The following is a 24,868-nucleotide window of genomic DNA, read 5'->3' on the forward strand; positions in this document are numbered from 1 at the left end:
CACAGGGATGCCTGGCTCACTGTCTGTGATGGTGGATCTCAGACATGTGGAGGGACCTCAAAATAGATCCTCTATGGGAAGGAATCTCCTGAGGCAGTTCAGGCATCTCACCCGAATGCAACCTGGCCAGATCCCAAGAGGGCTGTTCCAAGCACATCTCACTAGAATGAGGCCCCAGGGCACACCAAGGACACCCTACTTTGATATGGCTTTGGGAAAAACTTGCAAGCTCAGGAAAACGAGAGCTAGCATAAAATGAATTTTAAAAAGCCACGATCCATCCAATTCCATGACTGTATTCAGCAAATGAGTGCTGTATTACTCACAATTACCTGAGTATTGCATATGTTTCCTTGAAATCAGTCCTGTTCTTCAACTGAACATACAACTGATAAGATTTCAACTCAGTTCAAATACATACACTTGGTAAATGAACAAATAATTCAAATTTACTGATATTTATGAAACACTAAAGAGTATCCCCAAGAAAGAGGACTACTAAGATCAATAATCAGTCAGTGGTTTCAAGAGTGTTTCAATATTTTAGATGTTAAGGCTAATTTATTTTTCCCACATTCTTAGTTTCTTCTGTACAGACAAGATTTCATTTTTATTGAAGTTATAATCCATGGCCATTTTATTGTTGTTCCTGTCTCTACATGTTGACTCTAGGAAGGGAAGTAAAAAAGCAAAAAATGAAGAGACAACTAATGACTCATTATTACACACACCCTCACTCACACAAAACAAACCCAATACAGCGAGCATGCAAACTGGGATTGGAAACTCATGATCTAATAATAACAGGATAATGGTATTGGGTTGTTTTTCAGGGGCTGGGCTAGGCCCATTAGTTCCAGTTAAGGGAACTCTTAATGCTTCAGCATACCAAGACATTTTGGACAAATCTATGCTTCCAACTTTGTGGGAACAGTTTGGTGAAGGCCCTTTTCTGTTTCAGCATGACTGTGCCTCAGTGCACAAACCAAGGTTCATAAAGATATAGTTTGGCGAGTTTGATGTGGAAGAGCTTGACTGGCCCACACAGAGCCCTAAAATAGGCTAAAATATAATGTGAGCCAGGCACATCCAACATCAGTGCCTGACCTCACAAATGTTCTTCTGGATGAATGGATAAAACTTTCCACAGACATACACCAACATTTTTTGCAAAGCCTTCCCAGAAGAATGACAGCTGTTACAGCTGCAAAGCTGGGACTAACTCCTTATTGATCCCTATGGATGGTCAGCTTCAAAGAGAATTTGGCAAATCGTCCATTGACTACAAGGGCGAAGAAATTTCCTGCTGGTATGAAATGCTGCTGGCCTCAAAAGTGGATACAGTCAGATGGTGTAAGAAGCACTTTGTGGACCATCTGAAGTCTGCTGACAGAGGAGAAGGGTTTGCCCATCACTAGGACCGGACCGAGATATTTCAAAAACTCCTTTGTGGTAAGACTCTAAGGGTGCAAGATATTTGCCCTGAGTTCCTGAAGGCTCTGGATATTGTTGAGGTGTCTTGGGTGACATCTTTGCATGGAGGTCGGGGACAGTGCCCCTGGAGTGGCAGATGGGGGTGGTGGTCCCAGTCTTTAAGAAAGGGGACTGTAGAGTATGTTCCAACTTCTGAAGGATCACATTCTTCAGCCTACCAGGGAGAAAAGGAGCCATCTGTTTGTCGCACCTTGAATCCAGGAGGAACAATGTGGTGTCCGTCCTGGTTGAGGAGCACTAGACCAGCTCTTTACCCTTACAAAGACATTGGAGAGTTTATGGGAGTTTGCCCAACCAGTCTACATTTTTTGTGGACTTGGAAAAGGTTATGACCGTGTCCCTCAGGGAATCCTGTGGGGGTGGCTCTGGGAGTATGGGGTGCCAGACCCCCTGTTACGGATCACTATGTCCCTAAAAAAACTGAAGCATTGATAACAATAATTGATAACAACAATAACTGATAACAGCGTGTGGCTCAGTGGGCTAAGCCGTGTGCCTGTAATCACAAGGTCGCCGGTTCAAGCCCAGCCTCAGCACATTTACGGGTTCTTGAGCAAGACCCTCAACCCCCAGCTCCCTGGGTGCCCCAACAGGAGGCTGCCCTTCACAGACAGCGTACTCTACAAAGAGCAAGTTGAGGGAGGTGTAAAAAGAATTTCCCCACGGGGATTAATAAAAGTGTCAATTATTATTATTAATAAGTCAGACTCACTCTGTACAATGTACCAAAACCCAAACTTGTGAGAAATAAACACTAGCAAAGAAAGATATAATAATTTCAATGAAAATCAACATACTGTAGCGAGCTTGTGGGTCATGCTTAAGAAATCGGCAATACTGCTTTAAAGACGGAACTTCCAGATTTATTGATAGCTTGCTGCCAATGTAAACCACCAGTGGCAAAGACAAGGGAGTCAACAATTTACAGTCATGTGAAAAAGAAAGTTCACCCTCTTTCAGTTCTATGTTTTTACGTATCAGGACATAAAAAATAATCTGGTCCTTATCAGGTTCTAAAATGATTTAAATCTAACTTCAGGTGTAAATCAATAAACAAGAGATTTCACCCTATGATTATATAACAAAAATGAAGAGAAAATGGAGAACCCATGTGTGAAGTTTACCCCATGATTCAATAACGTAGAACCAGCTTTAGCAGCAATAACTTCAAATAATAATTTTCTTTATGACTTTGTCAGTCTCACATTGTTGTGGAGGAACTTTGGCTGACTCTTCTTTACAACGCTGCTTCAGTTCATTGTGGTTTGAGGACATTTGTTTAGGCACGGCTCTCTTAAGGTCCAACCACAGTATTTCAATCGGGTTGAGGTCTGGACCTTGACTAGATCATTGCAACTCCTTGATACTTTTCTTTTTCAGCCATTCTGTTGTAGACTTCCTGGTGTGCTTGGGATCATTGTCCAGTTGCATGTCCCAAATTCAGCCATGCTTTAGCTGTCGGACAGATGGCTTCACATTTGACTCTGCAATACTTCGCTATACAGAGGAGTTCATGGTTGACTCAATGACAGTAAGGTCCCCAGGTCCTGCGGCTACAAAACAAGCCCAAGTCATTACTCCTTTGACCCAGACTATTGGTCTAAGTGTTGAATTCCCAATAATCAATATTTATGACCGTGGACCTTAAAATCCCATACCTCAGATCCATCTGGAGTGGAGCTGAATCGAACAACTGAAGATACCCGTACAAAGGTAGGAGAAAAAAACGCAAAACTTCGGAAAGCTGCAAGACAGAACATTACAGATGCACTACGCAGAGAACCGCTCCAGACCTCGTCCTCCCAAACTCCATCTCTTGATCATCTCATCACCTCCAAGAAACTTCTAGAGACTCCATCCGCCACCAAGAAAACTCTTTTTCATTCTTTTAATAATCTAACCTGTCCTGTTTATCTGTTTTATAATTTTGGGTTGTGCTTTTAAGATCAAGTGCTTGCTTTGTAGAACAATAATTTTCTTTAAGGGTACCCATTTAAATTTAGTTACTGCCTTCCTATATTCCATCCTGCTCATTGATTTTATTCTGTTCTCAGGTGGGTCCTTCTCTTTGCGCCCTCACTCTAATCAGTTCCATTTTGCCAACCATACAATGCCTCTGAAAAATTCCATCAGATCCATCAAACGGTTTTTGAGTTACCATCCTAACAAACAACATGTCTGAACAGTGGCATTGGACCAGCCACTAAAGCATATGCATTCCCCAGTGTCTGGGGAATACAATTATAACCGTAGCATGTTTTTTCAATCTTTTGAAGAAAATATTCTGGTAATATTCAGATGAAGCATTGTTTAAGTATTTGTGGATTTGTCTGTGACCACAGAGCTGCTAGAATAAGTTTGATCAGATCTATGATACTTTTTTAGGCAACTGTGCAGTCTGATGTAAATACTTCCTGTGAAGTTGATGCAACAGTTTACACATTTATTACCTTCAAGAAATGTTCTGTAATTTTGTTGATCCAATTCTTAAAGGGAATATTTGAACAGAACAGTAAAACCATACATACGCATCCACTCGATCATGGTTGACATCCATCAACAAAGTGTTCTCTTGAGGTAATATACTACATTAATTTTTAGTAGATTAAATTTACAAATTTACAATTAAAATGTACAATTTTACATTGTAGATCAGTGGGGAAAGACTTCCAAATAAATTTGCTTTAACTTTAGACTATGAAACAGTAAACTGTGCTGGGGACATTTTCTGTGTCGGCAAATCATATTTTTTTGCACGTGCCCTAATAAATGACACGCTAAGTAAAATGCTGTATATCAAGGGATTTGTCGTGCGCACTTGATCAGCGGTGGGATACATACCCCCCACATTAGGTTTAGGAGGCACCACAGCTACATCCTGACCAACTGTGCACCAACCTAACACCCTTCCTGTTTTGGACAGAAGGTGAAACTTGGAAAGAATGTGCAAATTCATGAACAAGGCCGCCGCTCCCATAATGCACTGCGCATAGGGCATAAAGTGTCGATGGGGGCAGCAAAAAAAAATCAGGCTACTGAAAAATCACCATAATCATAATAATCATAATGATGACATATTTAAAATATAGACTATGTTAAGACATATAAGAAATACAGAACTAACATATTTGCTCCAGGAAAAGATGATTGAATTATAGCCTTCCATGCCCATGGTAACCAGGTAACACTATCTACCATTAGCAAACTAAATATATTTAAATACTTTTACAAAATAGTCCAGTGTTCCCCTTTGGAGGATATAACAGGCAGCATATAACACGTCCAAATTGAGGACGGCAGTAATTTTGTCATCGTTATTTTTCGATCAATGTCCAAAGTGTTGACTTTATTTATCATCCTGAACTATGTTTGGAACTTTTACATCATGCAAAAGAAAACAAAATAAAAAAAAATTCAATCTTAAAGTTATGTCGTTTTTTCCCCCCATAATAATATGCTGCTGTGTAGACCTTTTATAAGAGTGTTCAAATGATGTTCAGAATTTTGGTATTGTGCCTCGTCAATTCTGTTTTTTTCCCTGAAAAAGGTAAAATAGAGTTTGGAATTATGTCAGATTTACATATAGATAAATGAATAATTAATATATGTAATATTTATTCTATTATGGGTTTAAACCTGTAAACTGTATTTCAATATGAAATCCCTGAAGTTTGAGTATTTTGTCTTGTATTCCTAAATTAATGCAGGGTCAATGCTGAGGTTTGTGCAAGGAGGAACTCAAGGCCAGGAAGAAGATTCAGATGAGCATCCATCTACCAGCAGTTCCAGTTCCAGCACACAACATCAACCACCAACCAGCAGCTCTGTAGACTCTGGAGCAGTATTAGGGCTGGGCGATATCATATCGATATCACAGGCGCAACATTTGGCCATGCGCTAGCTTTTCGGTGCTGCACATTTTAGCTGCTGATCGTGTGGAAATCGTGCGGAGAGGTCTTTCCAAAGTCAGGCCTGATTTTATTTTTCCGATGGGACCCGATGGAAGACCATTTCATACCAGCCTTCAGTTCAAAACTCTTCCAAATGGAGAAAAGGTTAAAAGCTGTGTGACATGGATCAGAAACTGATGATGACCTGATTGGTGATTTTGCAGCCAGGAAATGCAGATGTGTTCCTCTGTAGATCCTGTAACTGGAGCTTGTAAAGATATGTGTTACATAGTTCTATAGAATAGCATGCAGAGAGCACTGTCCTCTGTTGAGTGAATTCTATTGTTTTTATTATTTGCACTTGGTTATTTACGGAAGAAGTTTAAAATACTTTATTTATTATTTATTGTTAGTTATTTTATAGTTTATTTTGAAAATAAAAACAATGTTAGAATTTTTTTATAAATTCATTGCATTGAATTCTTGTTCGTTTTTTTTGTCGGGGGGGTGGGGCATCACAAAGCTGCAAATTTGCTGCTCACACTCACTCACCAAGTGAGTTATGTATTGCTCACAGTTGCCCCAGTCTTGCATACCCTTTGTCTGCCTTATTTATGCATGATAATCAGTCCTGTTCCTCCATGGCTTTCTCCAGATATGCTACATCATCAAACTGGGAGCTCCAACAGACATCAACACATCTAAAAAAATCCACGGGTCACTCTCTGGAAACACACAAATCTTACGCAAGTTCAGTCTGTATGTGAACTTGCTAAACTAGCAATTCTGAAAAGACACTTTGATTCAGCGACTTTTATCCCCAGACAGAGGATTACCAGACATCAGTCAGCCTGCAGAGAGGCCAATATACTGCATCCTTTCCACATTCAAAACAAGTAACATATAAAAATAAGCTGAACTGAACTGACTGGATGTAAAAGTAGTTTAAATGCCAATGTTTACAGTTAAATATTGACTGCCATAAATAGGTTTAATAATAGTTAACGTGTTTCTATAATGTGAGAGATTGCGTGTTGATTTCGGATCATAGCACACACCAGGTGACGTGGAAGGCCTGCCGGCAGCCCTGGCGGTTGCAGGTCATGCATGCTCCGCTGGCTGCCTTGCTCTCCCGCCCGTGGTCATCGCAGATGTAGCACGTCTGAGGTGCAGCCACAAACGCACCAGAAATTTAAATACTTTTCAGTAACACACCGTCGACAGACATTAATTGTCCTTTGAATGACGCACACTGTATTTTATGATTATGCTATGAAAAGTGGACAGTACGGGTAAGAGACTTTCCAAAAATTTAAGTCTAGAATAAAGTGAGTGCAAAGAAAGATGGACAAACTCAAATGAGGCAGCTGGAAGTTACCTTGTTGTATCGCTCATGAGGGACATACTGAAGGACGATGGGCTCCATGGTCAAGACATTAGCAAACTGTACTTCTGGGATGTAAAGAGCACATACCACATGGGCCCAGCCTGAAGACAGGGGGGACACCAGTCACTCTCCAACAGAAGAACATACATGTAAACACAAGAACAGAGTTATAATGTACCAGGAAGAGGTAACATTACATTATCATAAATAAGGAAAAAAGGAATTAACTGTAACACATGAAACATAAAGTGCTTTAATTTAACAAATCATAATAAAGCATGAAAACAGAAAAAAAAAACCTTTTTTCATTTGGTTAACCACATATCGCAAACTCCTTACATGTACAACTATCAAATTATTTTAAAATAAAATAAAAATACGTAAATGTCGTCAGTGCATATGCAATGAAATATCAAAAGTCACTTTCATAAAGTGAAGTGTCTTTCATCTCAAGTAGCGACTTTATTTGTTCATTATTTGTTCATGATTTGTACTTCAATAGTAATTACTAAGTATCTGTGCCCCGTCAAGTAAAGTTTTACCTATAAGTTTTTTAGGTAGAATGCAAATTCAATCAATGATCATTTTAATCCCTGATGAATTTTACACATAAAAGATCAAATAAGAATATTTTTGGGACATCATAGCAAACTGTGGCAAAACAGCTGCAGTTTAAGACTGCTTTAGCTTGGTTATTTACCTCCATTGTCTGTCCTCTTAAGGGCCCCATCTTTGTGAGGACAGAGTTCACACCTCTGCAAAAGATACAGTGCATGTTTTATACAGGGCAAGATGGCTTCTGATAGTTCCAGTGCTATTTGCTTTCATTGCCCTTTACTTCACCTCCCACTGCATGTTCTACACCTGGCATACCATCTAATGTTCTGTCACATGCAGGGTGTGTGTCACACCTGTGCTGGCCAGTTACAGTACACTTGCCAAGATGCTGCTTATGTAACATAATATACATGGCTCTGTCTTTAGTCAACCTTAAAGGGTAAACAGAAAATTATGTTCCTTCCACAACCACATCCTTTTCAATCTAAACCAAAGCTGCTTCCTGTTTCATAAGAAAAAAAAAAAAAGAAAAATTACACCTCCGGCAGTTGCTATTTACTCTTTCATGCAGAACTTTGCAAAGAGTAACGCTTCATCGAGGCCTGGTTAGTGGCTCATGAATAGGGGTTTGAATCCCTTCTCTGGCCTATGTGTGTGGAGTGTACATGTTGGTTCTCCCCGTGTCGTGTGGGTTTTACCTGCAATCCAAAGGCATGCAATTTGGCTAACTGCTGTGTCCCAATTGCCCCTAATGCGTGTATATGTGCCTTGCGATGGACTGGAAGCCCATCCAGGGGTTAGCGCTGCATTGTGCTCTATGCTGTCTAGGCCTATCTGTAGCCCTGTCTAGGATAACTGCGTCAAAGATGGAGCAATTTCATATTATCAGCTCAGCTGTCATTGATGCAATCACTTTTTTTGTCAGATTTGTTTCTGTGTGAACTTGGATTCCATTATTTTGTTCTGTAGGTGTGTACTATTCCTATCTGTAATCAATGCTGAAATAATATCATGAGAACATAAGAGCCCAAATATTTAAATGCTACTACTACTGCTGCTAATAATAATAATAACAATAATAACAATATAGCAAATTCATAATTATATTGCAATCTAAAATTATGTGGTGAAGGCATTTCAAAACATTTGTAAGGGAATACTTGCCACTCTAGCCGCTCTCTCTTGCGATTCACACTTTCGGCAAAACCAGGGACCAGTGGGGACCTGAACAATCCCATAGCATGCTGCAATATGAAGAATGAGCACATATTAGACAGAGCAGTACTGATGCAAAATATCACAGAGTAAAACAAATAGTAATAGTTACTAAGTTGGTAAACAAAGACAGAGCACTATCACAGAGAGGCTTCTGAAAGGTTTACGCTCCCGCAGCGCGTTTCATATGGCACAGTGGGTTGCAGTGTAGCCTGCAGTGTAGCATGGTACTCCCAGTGCTGACAATTCCCTTCTTGCGCCTGGGTCTGTGTGTGTGGAGTTTGTGTGGCATTCCGCTCACATTTGGTTATCTGATAGTCTCCTTACTCACTGCAACCTCGTTTTGGATACAGGATTCAATGATATTTCCACCTGGAGTAAGCTGACGCAGTCAATTACTAATAATTTAACTATCCATCTTCCTCCAGCTCCCTACCACCCTGGTTGTTCTTAGGGGGCCCAGAGCCAATCCTAGGTACTACAGGACAATAAGCTGGTAAAACACCATGGATGGGATGCCAGTCCATCACAGAATACATGCAGGCACACACACGGCAATACACGGGAGGGGTCATTTAAAGTCTATAGTCAGTCTAATTGCATTTCTTTGGACTATTACAGGCAATCGGATTATCCAGAAGAAACCTGAATAGGGAGGAAACACAAACCCCACACACACAGAGTGGACCTGGGCATCAGTGCTACCTATTGAGTCAATATGCTGCACAATATCTAACAAGCTTTCAAACTAATTAAAATATAGCAGAAAAGCTCTTTATACCTTCATTGAAGTCACTTTAGTGCCTTGTGATTAAACCTTATTTTAATAAGTATTTTATGAAATGTACTTTTCAACTCCACTCTGTAAAAAGAAACAAACGTTTACATGACGTCTCCCTGAGCAACGACCTAATTATATTAGGCTGCAGCAACTGATCAATAACACCGATAATGAGCAGAACTAAAAATAGTTGACAACAAATTTTGTCATCAACTGCTTGGATTTTTGCTGCGTAAACTGTGTGTAATGACATCACTAACTAGCACTATTAATGTTGGTGTTAAGCCTACTTCATGCTACTACACACTTTTCTGTGTGCCATTACAATTTGCGCAGTTGTGCGTATGGTGCGTACATGGTACATTTGCCTGTGGACGCAGGCAGTCATGGTACAGCAGTGATATTCCAGTAGAGCATGCAGAGGGCAGATGTACTGCAACAAACATAAATCAGGGTAGTGAAATGAGTAAACTTTTCACTTTTCTTTAAACCCTGTGTTTGTGCCCTAACTAATCACCTGATCACATGATCAACTGATTATCAAAATAATTGTATGTATGTGTGATATATACACACACACCAACTACCAGTCGTTACTCTCTTAACATTTACTAAAAACACTCAAAATTCCTTGCTAACAAATTTACAGTACGTTCAGCATTTGAGTGCCATTTACTGGCAAGAAAATGTCATATCTTTGATTCATCAAAGTAACCTCCTCTAGCAGTTATAACAGAACCCTAGACCAAGGTTTGTACCAAATGGGGAATTTTGTGCAGTGTTTATATATATGATAAAACATCTGTAACAACTAATTCAGGTTTCCCATATCCAATCACAAAATTTCCAGATGTTAACTAACCAACACCAGCTTCACAAAGAATAAACTCTTGATTTCACTAGATAAAATAACTTTTGTCATATTAAAGCCATTATGCAGTTAAGACAGCAACAAGTACCATGAAAACTCCAAACACTGCTTTGACACACAGAAAGCCAACAAAATGATGTCTTTGATGTTTCTCTTAAACCTGCCAACAGGACTTGGACTCCATACACAGCACTGTGATGTTTGTCTCATATAGCCTATAGCTCAGACTCATCGCTATGCTGAGTCAAAACGACCCCAGCATTCTACTAATCTGAAAGATAATAGATCACTCACAGACTCAATTCATTCACAAATAAAAATGTGGGTTTATTTATTTAAAGTACCTTTTTGATTTTCAACTATTTATGTTTTCTTCTGTTCATAATCTCTGCAGATTGCATCAAATTAGCCAAAACAAAATGATAGTATGATATATGTCACAGTACATGGACAGCCCACTAATTCTGTGGGCCAATTTGTCTCCCATTCACGTATCATTGGCCCACGAGAGGAATCCAACACAAACCCGATGCACATGAGACCAGCACACACACATAGCCAGATGCCACCAGCCAAATTAAAGCCTCAGTACTGGACGTGTTCAACTTCAAGCGATAACCAAGGGCCCATCCACTGCCCATCTTTCACAAAACTTACCTCAAAAGGGCATTCACTAGTGTATTAGTTAAATAAGGTAAAGGTTCAAGAATTTGTATGAAACTTTGATTTTTTTCTGTCCATGACATATTCAATTATAAAAGTTTTTTTTTCTAATTGGAAGCAAAAGTCTGCACTAGCTTTTACACTACAGTATAGTACAGATTGGAGGAATGCTGGTCTAATTTCTTCTTCTTGACCAGCACGTTAAAGGTTATATATGCCCGATTTGAATGATTTGTAAGTTCCTGCAAAGTTTTCGATTAATTTGTCAATACTGCCATTTCTAGTTACTCTTGGCCAATTACTAGGTACTGCACCTAGAGTTAATTCAAGAGAACCAACCTGTGAATAAACTCACATTGACGAAGATCACGAAGTTCATATGTACCACAGCTCCAGAAAGGCATAGATCGCAATAATGATCTTGTTTTCAAATCTGCCTGTGCCATTTTTTTACTGATTAACAGTGACAGATGGCTGTCCACCAAAAGGTGAGCTCCCACCCTCATAAATATCCAAGCAGCCAATCAAATGGCCACACCATGCCAATCCCAATATACACACATTATTACATATACCCATTGATTGTGGCTTAAAATATATTACAGGCACATTACCTTTTGTCACTGCAGCCCTGACCAGATTAAAGGGTTAGAAGATGTACCTTTTGTCTGTCTACTCATTATTAACATACAACATAGCAAGATCAAATGAATTTACAGTCTGGAAAAAAATGTGTTTAACAAAGTACACAGCAGTAACTGACTCTGCAAATAGCAATGTTCCATAATCCTACAGCAATTCACACAAAATCGCATAATCCCTGTATATATAAATGAATCATTGGTGAATTTTCATTTACATTCATACCCATAACGGGGCTCCGTATTATTGTACACAAAAAGCCAATTTTTCATTGAACATTTGCATTAGTAGCTTAAGAAACATACATTACACACAAAATAGTCCAACTAGATATTTATACCATGCAAAAATGTACTGCATGAATTACAGCAGAACTCCTCCGTCCCTGCAAACTGAATCTACATGCCCCCAGCTGCTCAAAGCTTATGTCTGGGTTAAGCTACAAGATGCCAAGTCATACGAGTTCATCTATAAGCCAGGAGTCCTCTGCATGGATGCCTTTATATATAAATCCAAATAATCTGTCTGTAAGGGCCAATTATAAACATGACATTAGAAAATCATCATAATCCCCCTCACCATGCACAGAAGAAACAAACATTCATTTGGAGAGCTGCAAAATTCAATCATTCCTTAAATCTGTTTCCCCAAAGACTCGCTGATAGTAGCACTTAAAAATTCTCTCCCATCGGCTTGGTGTTTTACTTTTCAAGTTTAACCATTTCTGGATTTTTATGGTTTGTCTCTCAGAAGCTGACAGATGATCAGTCAGATTAATTACAGTTAACCTATCATGAAAATCAGAACTCATCATAATTCAGAATATGAGGACAACTGTATATTCAACATCACATACACAGAGATAACAAGAACCAAACTTCAGCAGGCATACAATCTACTATAGCACAAATATTAAAAATCATTCTTAAGAAGTTCACTCAAAGTTTCCTGAATCTTTTGTCATTTTCTTTTTGCTTATTCCATTTGTTTACTCTGGAATGTTCTCAGTCAGATACCATGCAATTTTTTCAGCTACAAGCACAAAAAACAAGTTATACATAAGTTTTCTCAACCATCCATCCATGTCCTGTAACCGCTTGTCTTACTCAAGGTTGCATGGAGTTTGAAGCCTATCCCAGAGGTCCCAAAGTCAGGGAACAACCCAGGATGGGGCGCCAAACCACGTACAAAAGTTATATATCTGGAAATGTGAAAGCCTTATTATGTGTCTTTACCTGATTTTTTGCAGTTCTAGTTCTCACAAGTAACTCTGAAACTAAACATTAATTTATTGCAAATTCCACTTATATGCCAGTTTATACAATATTTCCCCACAAATTAGGTGGTTACTTGCATTCCTATGTGTATATCTGAAAATATTATTTATGTTGCTTATATATTTATATTCAATACATTTCTTTTTTGCATTATGACAAAAATTTTGTGACATAATAGTAAGAACTGTAACAGTTACTTTTATCCCCATGCACATGATGTACATTTAGCTAATGCTGTTATGCAAAAAGACCTATAGTACAGTGAACAACTGCAATTTATGTCTGGTCCCTGAGATTTGAACTTACAAGCTCTGTGTTGCTAATGCAATGCTGTACTGAACTACAGAACCACTGCTGACAGCATTCTAAACTGTGCTTTCATGTACGTATGAAAACGCATCCCATATAAGTTCAAAATGGGACACAGTATTTTATTTTTCAATACAGCATGGATGTAACTCGCATCCTGATATTGTCTGAGAGATTTAATTCCTTTACTGTATCAGTGGGTGGGAGTGCACAGTAAAGCCATTTATCCTGAAAGACTTAAAATGTTCTGGCATTGATTTTTTTTATCCAAGTAATGTTTGATTGTGTTTTAAAACAGTAATAATTATAAAAAAAATAGAGTGGCCCTATACACAAGGATAAACCTATTGAAATGCCCTTGTCTTGGCTGTTACTGAATGCCGTTGGTTCAATTTTGGAGCAATTGCTCTCAAAGTTTGATCATATCTAGTTTGTCACCCCTACAATGTGCCTGCAAAGATTGAAAAGAGATCTGTAAAATACTTTTAGTTATTGTGTTCACAAGACCAAGTGTCTTTCCTTCCTTTGTGGCCACACAGTGCTGCTGCTTCACCTTTGGGGCAATGTATATAAAAACGAAATCAGGTGTAGATCTTCATCCATTTTTTTTGTGAAACAGTAATAAGATCCATCAAATACTTTTCACAATGTCAAATGTCATCGGTGTTCGCCTTAACCTTCGCTGCCATTAAGTACTGTTGTTTCAATTTTGGGGTGATCGGTCTCAAAAATTAAACTGGTCACCAGTCCTACAATGCCTCTGCAAAGTTTGAAAAAAATCCATCTAATAGTTTTTGAGTTATCATCTTAATGGTATCTAGTGTCAAAATTGCCTGTTTTTTTCCTATCACTATGTGGCACTTGACCTGTTTTGGGGTGACCTGTCTCTAAATTTAATCAGTTGTAGTTTCTCGCCCATACAATGCCTGTGCAGAGTTTGAAAAAGGTTCATCAAATGTCAGCAAGCATTTGGGGAGTATACTTCAGATCAGTAAGACAAATTTTTTTTAATACTATTACTACTCAAGAAGGACATTGCTGCCTTAGAAAAGGTGCAACGAAGAGCTACGAGAATGATTCCTGGTCTTAGAGGAATGTCTTATGAGGAGAGGTTAGCGGAACTGAATCTGTTTAGCCTTGAGCAAAGGAGACTAAGGGGGGATATGATTCAGGTCTAAAAGATTCTAACGGGTCTGGATGCTGTTCAGCCAAATGACTATTTCAATATTAGTCTAAATACTAGAACTCGTGGCCATAAATGGAAATTAGCGGGAGAACATTTTAAAACAAATTTGAGGAAGCACTTCTTTACACAGCGTGTAGTTAGAGTGTGGAATAGTCTTCCTGCTATTGTAGTGGAAGCTAAAACCATGGGTTCCTTTAAATCAGAGCTAGATAAGATTTTAATAACTCTGAGCTATTAGTTAAGTTCTCCCCAAACGAGCTTGATGGGCCGAATGGCCTCCTCTCGTTTGTAAATTTCTTATGTTCTTATGTACTAATAAAAAGATGGTGGAGACATTTAAGTGTACTTCTCACATTTGCACATCAGCAGCACGATTAGTAAAGTAGGTCGGCGTTGAGGCTCAATTGTTAGCACCACAGCCTCATTCTTCCAGAGTTATTGTTAAAGTATGATCCCTGCCACTACATATATGGAATATGCATGTTCTTCCTGTGTTCATGCAAGTTCCTAGAAGTACATCCCAAACACCTGCTGCTCTGTAAAAGGGCATCTTTAAACTGCCCAAAGTGCCTGATTACATGTAGACATGCACAATATATCAGTTAACATATTGGTATCAGCCAAAATGTGTGAAATATCATGATATTGGTATCGGACTAATGTGTCAATCTTGGCCAATATTGACAGTCGATATTTACATTTTATGAATATTAAAAGTTAGTGGCACCAGAGCTGAAGACAGTATTAAAGATCTGCACTGGATGATCAGCTACTTTCCGTAGTGAAGGACAAGGGATTTCGTAGGTTCATTCACCACATAGAAGTAGGGTTGCCATTTTAAGTCTGAAAAAATAGGGGAGGTGTCCAGAAAAATGAAATGTGCCAAGTGGAGGAAGGACGTACTAAGGGAAATTAAATTGTGTGCTTCAAAAAAAAATGGAGAAATTGTGTCCTGCGTTGGTTCAAAACGGGACACAACTCATTAGAATTAGTCTCAAAAAACTAGCCCGCAAGGTTTAATCCGGTTTACAACATGTTTTTAAGTCATTATTAAATCTAACCAGTAGATCGATCTTCCATTTTTCACAGAATAAAAACGACTTTATTCCACTAATCAGCACATCAGCAAGTGGCTCTAAGGTTTACCAGTTACTGGTATCCCGGTATTCGACAAAAATATATAAAAAGAATCAGTAAAAATGTCCATATCTGTGCACAAATTATTACTTGTACGTGCACAAACATGTGCTGGTGAGCGGAATCCTGTGCAGTGCACCCCCCCGTCTGAAAAGGCTCCAGGCTCATCAGCACCCTGTACTATGGATGGATGGATGGATGGAATTACTAAAGTGTAAATACATAAATATTATCAGCCTTATAACAGATGTTTTTGTCTTTATGAGCAACATTCATGTTTTAAGCATTTTTAGTCTAGCAACTAAAAATCAAAACAAAGTATTTTTATGAATTAATAACATAACAGAAATAGAAAGCTCACTCAGTCCTATCAATAGTCTGATGGCCTTTCAGGCATTGGAATTTACATGTTGTTTCATCATTTCCATCTATAAAGTGATCTTAAATTTTGTCTTTTATGAGTCTAAAGAAGCTGACATATTAAAATGTTGTGCAACACCACTTCCATAACAGGGATCCAAAATTTATTAAGATAATGGAACATGGTTTAGAACATCAAAATATTCATCTTCATCCACATGAGACAAAATATTCAGTGAGTGCACTGTAATTATATTCATCCATCCTTTCATACACCAATTTTGTGTTTATCGTGGTCAAGTTTGAGGAGGGTGCTGGCCCCTTAATTGGGTTCAACACAGAAAGACAAAACATTTCCAAATGATCAATACTGTACCCCAAATCTGGAATTTGCATTCTTTCCTGATATTTACTTCATGAAATCGTATGCCATGGCTTTGGAAGAACAAGAGAAAAAGGCTGGAGAACAACCCAGTAACCTGTATGTTTTGCTCCATTTAAATTCAGACTTGCTTATAAGTCCTTTGACTTGAATAACTTCCTTTTCTGCATGCAGTATGAATTATGAATTAAATGCTGAGTAAGCAAAGTGGGGAAAAAATCTTTACTAAAAAAGTATATATTTTTTGTATTTTCACACGCTTCTAACAAAAAACAATTAAGATGAATCTTGTTCAATTTTATGTGGTTATTGAAAATCTGAGATTACTGAATTCAAATGATCAGCACCCTTAGCCTAAATTACATCTATTATCTAATTAACCAATGCTTTGGCTGGACAGAGGTGTCTGGAAGGAAAAACTGAAATAAATCCCAAAAGTAAAAAGGCATACATTGTAACAGCCAAGAACTGTTATCAGAACAACCAAATACACCCAAGTTAAATTATCTGAATTGGGACAGTATTTAGAAAACGATTTTCAGGGGTAGCCATAGTCCTGAAGGGCACTAACTAAGCTTTTGGAGAACCAAAAATGGTTTTTAGCAAAACCTGGACAGTATGTGTTCCACAGCTTTAAATATAATACAAGCTTCATCAATAACAAACAAGGGAATAAGCCAGAAGAAGCCAAAACGAGGAAGCAAATAAAAACAAAGATATATAGGTATACATATATGTGTACTTATTTCTACAGGTACAGGCAGAATGCCCGGTTAGATATTTACTACCGTTGGCGTTTTAAAAAAAATCACAGTTAGTAAAGTAAACTATGTAGAGTTCCTATAGAGTTCTGTTCATTTATGTATGCATTAATAAACTGATACATGCAAGCAGTTAAAGCATACAAAATCAACAACCTCTCATACTCTACTTGCTAGGTAGCAGCACAGCAGTGATTATTTTCATTTCATTCACCCCTTGTTTTAAATATCAGACAGCTTGGTGTAACGCATTCAGCACAGGCAAATAACAAAACAATCAGTCCTCCCTAAAGGTCTTGGAAACGCTGCGTATCCTGCGCTGAACCCGTGTTTTGTCTAGACTTTCCAGCTTAATGGCCGAAAATAATCGCCATGATGTTCTAACGCTGACAACAGACACCGGAAAAGCGCGATTCCACTTACATCATTAGCTATAATAATATTCGGCGTTAACAGTACGCGAAAATTAAAATCAACGTTTTTGTGCCTTGTTTCAACATGGGTATTGACACGGTGACCAGGCGTATCTGTATTAATATAAAAATATAAAACAACAGGCTGCAACCACGAACCTAATATTAAAAATTAGACCCGATTACTAGGTATGGTCCCCGCTTGCCCAGACTTAGCATGTAGCCGGCTAAAAGCGCTATAATAATAGAGTTACCCTGATGCACAGCGACGCTGCACCCATGTCCATCACAATACACAAGCGGATTCTCAGCCCAGCCTCGTTCATCGGAGCACACGCAGCAGCCTCCAACCATTTCCCGCATAGTGCGTCCATACGCTTTCTTTCCAAACGGCTTGCTCAGGGCAAAAACCTAATCGGCAAGCCTAATCTTTCGAAAAGCGAGCACAAGAGGCAGCATGTCGGCAGTATTCCGATCCCATGGCACTCCGGAAAACAGAAGAAATGTGCGAGGCGAGTTTTCCGTAATGTCGCCTTGGCGTCCCCGCTAACAGACATATAGTGCGCAGACTCCGACTCGCAAACCTCCACGCTGAGCCCGTCGCACCAAACAATAAGACCTCTCTCTAACTACTTCCCCAGTGTTGCCACCGATCTGCAGGGCCGGTTACTTTTTCTTTTTTTAATTTTATTTTTTTTAAACTATCTTCATGATTACAGGTCGTGAATATCAAAATGCATCAGACAGGTTTAACCCTTTAATAACCTGTCACTGATATAAACCATGTTTTACTACTGAAACGCTGCTACGGTCATGGCAAAACCAGAACAAGACCTGGCCACACCGAGATTTCCTTTCTGCAGGATTTGGGCGTAACCTATCCTAGGGGCGTGTATGCATGCATTTAGCTTTTGGGGGCGTCCACGTCCTGGTGGCCTGCAGATGTTGCGCCTGCATGACCTGACGTACACAGCTGGAAACAGAAGATACGTTGACATTTTTCCGCACATTGGAAGCGCAGTACTAGTATTACATGTGATGTTGGGTCAGTTTCAGCTATACAGCATAAAAATAATGCTTAAGATACCTTTTAAGTTACTTTTGTGACCTTTCCTAAACTAAGCTCACACTGCTGCTTTTCAAACAAGGAACAGCAACGTCGCACAGACCCGTGAGTTATGTTACACTTAAATATGTATATTACATTTAATGTCTGCAGAACTGTAGCCTTACCATCTGTGTACCTTCCATATTACTACCTAACTTTTGCCACCCACACTGTATTATGAACTTTCCTGTTATTTGCTTGTTTATTTATTTGGTAATTCAGGGGAATTGCCCTGGGAATATTTTTGCAATGCTGTTGGGTAAACGTTTCTCCCATGGGGATCAAGAAAGTTTTACATGCCTGAACTAGACAAGCAATATGGCTGAATGGATAAAACGGTTAGAAGATAAGGTTTAAGATGTATCCTGATTTAAAGAAAAGTAAACAAAAGTAGAGCTTTATAGAAATATATGGAATGATGGGTTGTATTTAAACAGTTTCCTTGAAAATAGTAAATTTGCCATTACTTTTAAAGGCTTCACTGCTTTAAGTGTCAAATTTATGTTGCGTCCTGTTTTAAACTGTGACCCCATGCAAATTGGGATAAATGCACTGGTCACTGAAGAAGGTATCATCTGAACCTATGGATATAATACATCCTCCCGCAATCAGACGGCACCCTTATAATCTGGAACGATGCTGGCCATTTGAGGTGCTCCATTTAAATATATTTAGCATTTAAAAGCAATAAAATTACTTCCTTCTTGACATGTAGTATGGAGTATGAGTAAAATGCTGTCGAGTTGTCTAACTTGGAAAAAAAATCATAATCAGTTGCTAGAAATGGTGAGCAATCTGTGGCTCTGTGGGTTAGGACTCTGTGCCCATGATCAGAAGGGCACTGGTTCAAATTCTGTGGGTGACTGAGTGATGTTCCTGTTGGGCTCTTATCCCAGTTTCTCCTGGGACTGCCTGACCCTGTATTCTGAATTCTATGTCACTTTGGCTAAAGGTGTCTTTTAGATAAATAACAGTATTTTTGTACTTGTAAATGCTTCAGACAATTTTTGGATGAATTTTCAGTTGTTGAAATCTGGAGTCGAGGTCTTTCTAATTTACCTGGTTATTATACACTACACACAGCTGAGAAGATTCACACCACACGCTGTATCCGCAAAACCCCCAACTTTGTAGGTGGCCCCACCCAGCCCTCACATTATTTTTTCACCCTCCTGCCACCTGGAAAAAGGTACCAGAGCATTCTGGCCTTGACAACCGGACTCAGAAACACTTTCTGCCCTCATGCCATCAGGCTACTGAACTCTCAGGGACTGATCTGATACCACACACACACATACACACACACACTTACTTGTCAACATTATTATTCTATATGCTATCTTTACTTTTATTGTTTTTATTGCTACCTCATTGCACAACCGAACTGTACCTTATCAGTACTGGGTTTACTGTGCTGTTTGTACTCATAGGTGTCAGTTGTCCTGTCCTTTTGCACTATCCTGCCGTTATGTGTTATTCTTGTGTCAATTTATGTGGCACCTGATAGAAATGCTGTTTCGTTTTTAACTGTGTACCGTACTCAGATGTGTATGGTTAAAAATGACATTAAAGACCTGCTTGGCAAGACTTGATTTGACTTGATCAGATTCCATATTCCTCTTTACGGGACATGGGTAACAGAAGGGTGTTCAGATGCGCTGGGAGCCATTGGAGCGTAAGAAGTTCACAGATACAGGGTGGAACCAGCAGACAGATTTAATTTTTTCCAGTGATGATGTTTCCCCCCAGATTTTACACTGATATACAGGTGAGAAAAATTATCCAAAAACTCTATGCAATCAAATATCTAAGCCCATATATTTATACTAAAATCTACAATGTAAGTTTTGTGTTCCATTCACAGGTAGACTAGCTTTATCAGCCTTCAGCTAGTAAGGTCCAGTTCATGAATGACTCATTCTATTGAACTGCTTTTCAGTGCATCGGTCAAAGCAGTTTTCAAATCTAAAAGAATCAAACTTTTTGAAGATTTGTACTGCTGCTAATTACCTCTAGTAGTGCACTATTAATGAAAACGAAACTCCTTTTAAAAGAGCAACTTAATGTCTTTATTAAAAATCACCCACCGTGCTGATTTGGCTACATTGAATGAATGAATGAATGAATGAACGAATGCCTTTTAGTGTCACTATACACATGTACAATGAGATTAAAAGCAGCTCCTCCAGTGCAAACATATATGTATAACACACAACAAACAATAAACAAATAGTGCAAAAAGTTCTGCGGCGCTATATACATATGAAAGGAATAAATAACTGTGTAGGTCATTGCACATTATTTAAATATTACACAGTACTGATGACCATGTGCAGTGAGTAGTGGATGTTGGACACAGAGCGATGACATTGTACAGTATGCAGATATTGCACAGTTTTCAATACCATTTAGATACTGGATATTGCACAGTTAATGGATGGAAGGAAGTCAAGGGGTTGGCCGGTTAGACTGTGCAGTCAGTGCATGTGTGAGTTTAGATGTCAGAAGTGTGGTGTCAGGTTGTTAGTGATATCAGTGGCCTGTTGACTTCAGTGGCAGGAACCTCATGATAGTGGTGGGAGGAAGCAGCAGCAACCCAGAGGGAAACACTGGGAGCTGAGCCTTACCTTCCCAAGTGCTGCTGGCAGCCTGGCACAACGCGTGGAGCAATGCTGGAGCTGTAGGAGGAAGCGCTCCAAACCTTCCTCAGCCAGGTTGGATGTCCAACCCTGCCTTCCTGCAAGTTGCAGGAAGAGGCTTCTTCTCTCATCTGTCACTTTGTGATTTTTTTATAAATTGGGTGATGATATTTACTTTTAAAAACATACTACCTTATTTTTTGTGATGGTAAAGCCAATAAGAGACCCTCAATATGTAGCAGATGTATAATTTCATGTAATTTGCTAACTTAGCTAAAAGCTTCTAATTACCTTTACTTATGTTCTTCCTTACCACGTACTTTAAGGGATCAAATTAGCAATGAGAAGCTGTTGCAGTAATGAGATCTTAATATAACATTTATAAATGAAGTTATTTTAATTAATATATTATTTACTTCTAACAATTGTTAATATTATATTAACATCTAACAATTATTAACTAATTATTATGTAATCACTTCATATTTAACTATGTGAATAACTAGATGGTTAATAACAATAAGACTGAATTAATTGACACAGTTAATCAGAGGACATACTCCACCACGCCTTTTTTTGTTTATTTAATATGGTGACTGTTTATCTGACTGTTGCCACAACTGACAGACAACCAGCGCAGGAAGGCTGCAGCCAAAGCTAGGACTGAAAAACATAGGGAGAAATTAAATGGGAATCCTGAACTTCTGGAAGAATACAGGAGAAAGGAATGTGTGAAGTATGTGTTCCTATAGATCAGGGGTGTCAAAATCCAGTCTTGGAGAGCTGGAGCCCTGTGTAGCTTAGTTCTTTCCCTGTTCCACCACAAATGATTCAGCTCAAGAGCTGTATGATAATTAGCGTAAGGAGTTGAATCAGGTGTGAATAATGAGGGGAAACCAAAAAATGTGCAGGGCTCCGGCCCCCCAGGACTGGAGTATGACACCTCTGCTATAGATGAAAGGAGGAGACTTAAGGTGGGACTGCTCTGCAGGCGAAATGGACACTGGTTGCAGTTGCTTGATATGTCTGCTTGTGTGTTTAATATGTTTGTTCGAATGCATATGAATGAGTGTATGAACATAACTAAACAAAATTAATGGATGGCTTGTGTTTTGGGACTTATTCTGGTGTTGTTGCTGTGGTTTGGACTTTTCTTTGGCTGCGCAGTCATATCGATCTGGCCAAACAGAACAAGGCGACTACAGAGACATACAAGGGAAAGTGCTTCTGTCTCTACACCTTAACAGTAATTTTACAAACACCGCTTCTTGACCACCTGCCCAAGGACATTAAAGCACCATGACACCATGAAATAGGAAGAAGCAGCTGGAAAAGAGGCACCCGACAGCGGTTTCAGCAAAGAGCGAATCAATCACCCCTGCCATCACTGATCCTGGGCAATGCAAGATTACTGAAGAATAAGATGGATGAACTGCGGTTCATTTCAAGGGGGTGTTTGGAGTACTATGAGTCCTATTTCATGCTCTTCACCAAGACATGGTTACATCCAGAGATGCCTGACTGTCTTGTTTACATACAGGGATTTTCACACATTCACTCTGATAGAAACCAGCTATCAAGCTATTAGGGAAAAGCGAAGGGGGCAGACTTTGCCTGTATGTTAACAACAATTGGTGCAGACAGTAGACTGGGACTTATAACTAAAACGACTTGTAACTTCAACGTGGAACTGTTACGTGTGAGTCTCAGACCGTTTTATTTACCCTGAGAGTCTGGTAATATCCTTATCTGTTCTGTGTATGTGTGACACCCATTAAGGCATGGCCACCATGGTGAAAATGCGTTTTATTTATTTTGTTTGGTTATTGGATTATCATAATTATCTTCCTAAAAAGATATTAGCTGTTATGCTAATATTTTACAAACACCGCTTCTTGACCACCTGCCCGATGTGACTATCTAGCGGTGAAAATACACTTTTTGTATTTACTAGTGATGTTTGGATCACGAACGAACTTGTGTTTTTGAACAGGTATTTGAAGTTAACTGAACAATTCGCTTCGCTGGCCGAAATGATTCGAATCACTGTACACGCATGCGCGGAATGCCTGCTAAGCTTCTGTGCCTGCGATCAGAAGGTCGCCGGTTCGAGCCCGGCCTCAGCAGAGCCGCATGAGGTCCTAGAGCCGCATGAGGTGGCTGCCCTTCGCGACCAGCTTGCTGTCAACCACAGAGAGCAAGTTGGGGGACACGTAAAAATAATTTCCCCATGGAGATCAATAAAGTATCTATTATTATGATTATTATTATTATTATTAAGTGCTAACGCTCGCGTCAGTCCATGTCAGCAATTCAGGAAGCAGTCTATCACTAAACAGCATGAGAAACACAGCCGTGACGACATCCAGCCATAGCTGGCATGCTTAAGTTCACCAAGCACCTTCCATTAACTGTACAGTTCCACTGACTTGAGATCAGCGATTACATTGACATCGCGCTCTGTCTGATCACAATGACCACCACTCGATCTCAGCGCCCCCACTGACCGTGTTATTGCAGTTCAGAACGATTCGCTGAAATCGAAGACCAGCAGTTCAGCGTACTTTTTCCATCGGGTCTTTTCGTTCACTCGTTCATTCAGTGGTTCTTTGGATCACCAGTTCATTTGGTTCGCATCGTTCACTGCATCTTCCGGTTCACTGGGTCTTTCGGTTCTCTGAGTCTGGGCAATACACTGCCTATGAAGTGCAGTGACATCTATTGGCCAGAATAAGTATTGCCACGAGTGAGGACCGGTTTGTACGGCAAAATATTGACAAATAAAATTTGTGATTAAAAACGAGTGAATATTCTGTATATTTATTTGTAACCTATAGTAATAAATACAATACTAAAAAAACTGTTGGTGTTATACGTTAATCAGGTTTAAATATATAGCCTCCCATAGCATGTATATACTTGTGTGCTAGTTATAATGAGATTCCGTTTGCACATCACTAGTATTTACCTCCTGGACACTAGGGGGCAGCGGTGGGATAGTGGAAAGCCTGTGAGTTGTAATGTGCCATCACTGTGTTTCCTCTCATTCTTAGTGAGGATTCCGAATGGTGCAGTTGTGTCTCATTGTATGGCCATTTATTCTCTGTGTTATCAGCAAATTGCAAAGCATCAGGTGTTGTCATGTGTAACTAAATAACCGTAACTAAGATGTGTCAATGTGAGAAGTTGGTTTGAATGAATACGGAGTTTTCCACCAAGTGTGAGTGTAGGCTAATAAGGGGGAAGCCCCACATTTTTTTGTTGTATATTGTCCTTTGTGTTTTATTTGCCCCAGTCAAAATACGTATGTTATTCCTTGAAGGAAACTTTTGATGTGAGCATTCCCTGTCCCCATATATGCTTGTGTGTACTTCCGGTTTCTAGAAAGGTCGTATGGGAAACACCGTGTCTGTGCGCACACACATGTTTACCGATGTTCTTCGCTTTAATGTATCTAAGGAGATGTTTTTCTATTTGTGTCTCACAACAGTGCAACAATTCTCATGTCAGTTTATCTGCGCTATTGAACACAGGTAATAGAGCTCTTCGAAAAAGGGGGGGCTAGCTGGTAAATCAAACCGTTATATATAGCCCTTAGTTCTGGGGTGTCCATCTCCAGTACTGGAGGGCTGGAGTCCTACGTATTTTTGGGTTTCCCCTCATTTAATTCAACTCCTTGCATCTCCTTGTGCTAATTACCACACAGCTCTTTGGCGGAATCATTTGTGGTGGAACAGGGAAGAACTAAGCTACACAAGGCTCCGGTCCCCCAGGACAGGAGTTTGACACCCCCGC

General features: G+C 39.3%; 1 protein-coding gene across 3 annotated transcripts in view; it reads right to left on the reverse strand.

Annotated features, from left to right (window-relative positions):
• LOC111850791 (protein AF-17) overlaps nt 1-23,720 on the reverse strand; it is a 66,729-nt gene extending 43,009 nt beyond the window's left edge. Inside the window, exons 1-5 of one of the 3 annotated variants that reach the window (XM_023825058.2) lie at nt 23,581-23,720; nt 8,494-8,573; nt 7,472-7,526; nt 6,763-6,872; nt 6,443-6,546 (exon numbers count right to left, since the gene is read on the reverse strand). In XM_023825058.2, the coding sequence (XP_023680826.2) occupies nt 6,443-6,546; nt 6,763-6,810 (152 nt within the window). In that variant the 5' untranslated portion in view covers nt 6,811-6,872; nt 7,472-7,526; nt 8,494-8,573; nt 23,581-23,720. Of the gene's footprint in view, nt 1-6,442; nt 6,547-6,762; nt 6,873-7,471; nt 7,527-8,493; nt 8,574-17,580; nt 18,173-23,580 lie in introns of those variants that run through there. The other 2 variants (XM_023825055.2, XM_023825057.2) reach the window with 2 other exon arrangements.
• Between the last annotated feature and the right edge of the window lie 1,148 nt (nt 23,721-24,868).

Source organism: Paramormyrops kingsleyae, chromosome 20, assembly GCF_048594095.1.
Source record: "Paramormyrops kingsleyae isolate MSU_618 chromosome 20, PKINGS_0.4, whole genome shotgun sequence".
Classification (NCBI taxonomy): Eukaryota; Metazoa; Chordata; class Actinopteri; order Osteoglossiformes; family Mormyridae; genus Paramormyrops; species Paramormyrops kingsleyae.